Raw genomic sequence first — 4609 nt, 5'->3', positions numbered from 1 at the left:
ACCACACATTTTTGGTGAACTTTTTGTGACTCTCCTTCTGAATACCCAAATCGTCTCAAGTCACAAAAATAGTCACTAATTGCTAATCTCAAATTTACGGCCGGTCTTACAATCCATTTTTTAGGTGAACTTAAGTCTAACTTAAGATTTTGCGTTTCACCAACCACTTTTTGAGCAAATCTTAAGTTCAACTTAAGTTAAACTTAAGTCGCGGCCGTCGGCGACTAAACGCTGATTCACATATAACTTTCTTCGATTTGCTTGATAGTTCTTTGCTTTGACATATAAGATCGATGTAAGCATATGCATGAGTATGCTTACATAAAAAAGTTTGAAGCAAAGCAAAGCAAAGCGAAGCAAAATCTTGGGCAACTCTCAACTTTTTCCCGCTTTGGCAATCAGCTGTCTACATGTATCTTTTCTCGTGCGCTTGCATTTGCATTTAATGACAAAAATTGGGTAAATAGGAATTTTTACTGCTATTATTAATGCATATTATTATATTGTTATCTATTTTACAGATAAAATATATGGAGGAAAAGGAGAACGCAAAAGCTGTCAAAGCGTTTATTGTAGCATACCTTATGCGTTTCACGCTTTGTTGTCAAAGTTTGAACTGTCAAGCAAAGCGAGGAAAGTTGTATGTGAATGGCCCTTAAAAGTAAACTAACTGCCATACCTAAACAAAACCGTCAGCGTTGTCTGGCTGTCAAAAAATTCTCATGCCCATACAATTTGTATGAAGCATACCGAAACAACGCGGCGTCAACGCTGAGCGGTTGGAAAATCCGATTTTGATAGGGCGTTAGGTATTGAAGTTGGCTGCAGAAAAGGGCGAAACTGTCATTTTCGTGTTACACACAAACAAACCTATGCTTATTGTTGGTGTTATTTCTGCATTTGACGTAGCGTTGACGCTTTTGTTTAGGTATGGCACTTCGGCGATAACGCTAAGCGTCAGAAACCGCTCCGCCCAACGCTTTTGTTTAGGTATGGCAGTAAGTCGGAAAAATAAAATAAAGGCACAAAATGGATTTCGATTTGAGTTGGGAAGATGATAGTGATTCGGAATACGAAGAGATTATAAATATCATTATCTCACGAAGGACCAAAGTAATTCGTGACCGGCCACAATTTTTTCAACTATCACTCCTATTGCGAATGTCGACTGCCAGTAGATAATCGAATATTAAGCGAGTATCGATCATCGATGCTATTGTGAGTGTTGCTTAGTCGCTCAATTAGCGACTGTGAGTACTTTATAATCGCTCATCCTTCTATTGCTGTTTTTTAGTCGTTGGAGTTTGCGTTTATAAACTCCCGTATGCTGTAATCCGAAAGTTCGTAGTTACGAATTCGTAACTCAGTTCCGAAAATTCGAAAATTGGTATGCTGTAATCCGATCGTAGCTATCAACGGCGTTGCCAACTAAAATAGTGAAACTCGAAGTTCTTACTCAGCTGCTTTGACAGAAACAAATCAAAATAAATATACATAATCGCAAGTGAGTAGTGTAATTAAAAAAAAAATTAGTTTAATCATTATTTGAAGACTTTTCCTTAATTAAGTAGAATACAAAGGATTCAGTGGCCGGTGCACTTATGTCCCAGGGGGAACAACAGCTAGCAGTTGCATTAATATACAAAGGAGATTGCTAAGAGATTGTTCTGATCCATTTAGCTTAAATGATAAAATGTAAGCTCCCTCCTTTTAATGGCCTCCATTTATTTATTTATTTATGTATAAGTCATATGAAACAATTAATTTCTTACTGACTACAGAAAGGAATTGCTTAGGAACTAGTTAAAGTAATTAGTTAAAATAATTATGCAGTAGGCTTCGGACAGCTCCAGGCGACGGGGCGGGTCCAAGTTAGGAATATTATTTAATTCAGATAGAGTTCTTGGCATGGGAGCAAATTTAAGATAATCAAATTTAGGAAACTCAGTGTAAAACAGAGGGACGTGTCGGAGATTCCGCGCAGAAGTTTAGTTGCTCCAGTAGCGCAGGGCAGTCAACTGTATAATTTAGCAGGTTATACACCAAGCTGCAAGAGAGAAAGGAAGATCTGGACTGTAAAGTTTTCAGGGATAAAAGTTGGCAACGGGATTCGTAGGAAGGTATAGGATCAGTAAAGTTTAAAGAACGGAGTGCAAACTTAATAAATATTTTTTGGATTCACTCTATACGGTTAATTTGAGTTACGTGATACGGTTTCCAGATGAAGGCTGCGTAATCAATCCTAGATCTTACTAATGAAGTATATATAGCATCTTGAGCGTGTATGGATCCGAGAAAGCTGAACAGTTACGTCTTACAAAAGCAAACATAGCGTACGATTTCGAAACAACATAGTTGACGTGGGTGGTAAATCGAAGTTTGGAATCAAAATATACACCAAGATCTTTGAAGTCTGTAACATAATCGAGGGTTGAGCCAGAAATTTTGTAACTCGTTAGTAACGGGCTATATTTTCTAGTGAATGTCGAATGAAAACACTTTTTTACATTTAGAAAAAGCCGATTCCGGGTGCACCACGAGTAAAGCTTAGAATAAATATTGTGCCGCTTTAATTCTTGGAACGCTTTACCAAAATTCCACCACATCCTCTTTATCTCCTTTTACAAGGCCTCGACCAATGTCCGGCCTTTCGCTCATGCATTCCACCAGTTTTTCGTATTGCGACCGATTTTTTGTGATCTTCGATCTGTTAATTTTGTAAACATTTAAAAATAAATATTTTTTTTTCTATTCACACTTCAACTTGCATACATATTTTTGCGTTTAATAATAATAATAGATTGGCGCTTACACATATGTTAGTGTTTGGCCGAGCTTCTGTTCCAACTTGTGGTGTGCGCCTTGATATTGTCACACAAAGCGGAGGGACCTACAGTTTTACGCCGACTCCGAATGGCGATTGTATTTTTATGAGAAGCTATTTTTCATGGCAGAAATACACTCGGAGGTTTGCCATTGCCTGCCGAGGGACGACCGCTGTTAAGAAAAAACCTTTTTCTAAATTTTTTGCGATGTTGCTTTGACCAGTGCTTGAACCCAGGTGCTGGTGAGTGAAAGCGCGCACTGCTTACCACTAAACCACAGCGGACGACACACTTTATTTTATTGCGTTTACACACTTTCTTTTATTGATATTTTAAAACAATTTGTTTCGCTCCGACACGAGTTCGTACAAAATTTCCGACAAATACATAAAAATTACAGCTACGTCGGATTCAGGCATACCAACATTACGAATTTCGAAGATGGCCTACGAATTTCGAAACTACGAAACAACGCGGATTTCAGCATACCAATTTTACGATTCGTAGCAAAATCGAATCTACGACGGATTACAGCATAGGGGTGAAAATTTATAGAAGAAAGTGATACTATAATGGATAAAAAGTAAGTCAATTGAACTGGAAGTTGTAAAAAATTGCGGAATATACATAAGTATGTATGTGTCTGAATTGCAGGTCAAATGTTGTAAGCAACAAAAGGCAACTTGCGCGGTTGGTCGAGCTGATGCAGGAGAATGAGGACGGCAAAGGAATTTGCGGAAAGAGTAGGGGCGGAAGCTCCGCTTCTATTGTGAAAGATATACAACATTTCTTGTGCATATAACTCCGGCTACGCCATCTGCAGTGTTTTTGCGCTGAACTAACATCAAAGTTTACAAAAAACTGCATAATTAATTAATTAACATCTTTCCCATCACTAAACCGTATTTTAACTGTATCCATTTTTTAAATTTTATAATAAAAGCAATTATTTTAATAATGATGTAAATGAAACACTAAAGAAACAAATGTAAAAAAACAAACAGCTGTTTACAATTCAGTCAACCATTCACAATAGTACAAATTTTTATCGATCAAGTTACACAATAGCGAAATAAAAGATTATCGACTCGATCGACAAAGTTTTATTCTACTGCCAGTCCACACTCGCAATAGGGGCCTATATGATGAAAAAGAATTTCGTGATAGGTTTAGAGTAAATAAACAAACAGCATGGTATATTCGCAGTTTAATCAGGCCTGCAATAAAGCATAAAACTGAGAGGTTTGTTTTGCTTGTGTATTTACTACATAACATAATAATGGAAGTCATGTTAAATTATTGGAACCACGCGTTACGTCCTGAAAAGATGTTACACTGGACCACAAATTTCAACTTTTTCTCTTTACCAGAAACGCCGTTATGAAATTCTTATGTAAAATCACCCCCTGATTCCAAAAATCAAGGTTATTTTTAATTCTATGGTACCGTTTTTGAGATATTTGAAATTTACCGTTTTTGCAAAAAAAAAAAATGGGAAGATGATAGTGATTCCGAATACGAAGAGATTATAAATATCATTATCTCATGAAGGACCAAAGTAATTCGTGACCGGCTACAATTTTTTCAACTATATGATGAAAAAGAGTTTCGTGATAGGTTTAGAGTAAATAAACAAACAGCATGGTATATTCTCAGTTTAATCAGGCCTGCAATAAAGCATAAAACTGAGAGGTTTGTTTTGCTTGTGTATTTACTACATAACATAATAATGGAAGTCATGTTGTTAAATTATAGGAACCACGCGTTATGTCCTGAAAAGATGT

The 4609-nt window shown here is 36.7% G+C and overlaps 1 protein-coding gene and 1 long non-coding RNA gene across 2 annotated transcripts in view; both read left to right on the top strand.

The window, feature by feature from the left end:
• Positions 1 to 3318: 3318 nt before the first annotated feature.
• On the top strand, positions 3319 to 3679 carry LOC108373251 (uncharacterized). Its single transcript, XR_001848944.1, has 2 exons — positions 3319 to 3408; positions 3480 to 3679. It is a non-coding gene; the product is annotated as an uncharacterized LOC108373251 (long non-coding RNA).
• An 875-nt stretch (positions 3680 to 4554) lies between these two features.
• Positions 4555 to 4609, top strand: part of LOC108373249 (putative nuclease HARBI1) — a 1718-nt gene continuing 1663 nt past the window's right edge. Inside the window, exon 1 of the mRNA XM_017629114.1 lies at positions 4555 to 4560. Coding sequence (XP_017484603.1) covers positions 4555 to 4560 — 6 coding nt within the window. The remainder of the gene's footprint in view (positions 4561 to 4609) is intronic.

The sequence above is a fragment of the Rhagoletis zephyria genome, unplaced genomic scaffold (genome assembly GCF_001687245.7).
Source record: "Rhagoletis zephyria isolate East Lansing unplaced genomic scaffold, Rhagoletis_zephyria_1.1 Rzeph_scaffold_06510, whole genome shotgun sequence".
Classification (NCBI taxonomy): Eukaryota; Metazoa; Arthropoda; class Insecta; order Diptera; family Tephritidae; genus Rhagoletis; species Rhagoletis zephyria.
Note: the sequence above shows the minus strand (reverse complement) of the source record. Positions and strands in the feature narration are given on the sequence as shown.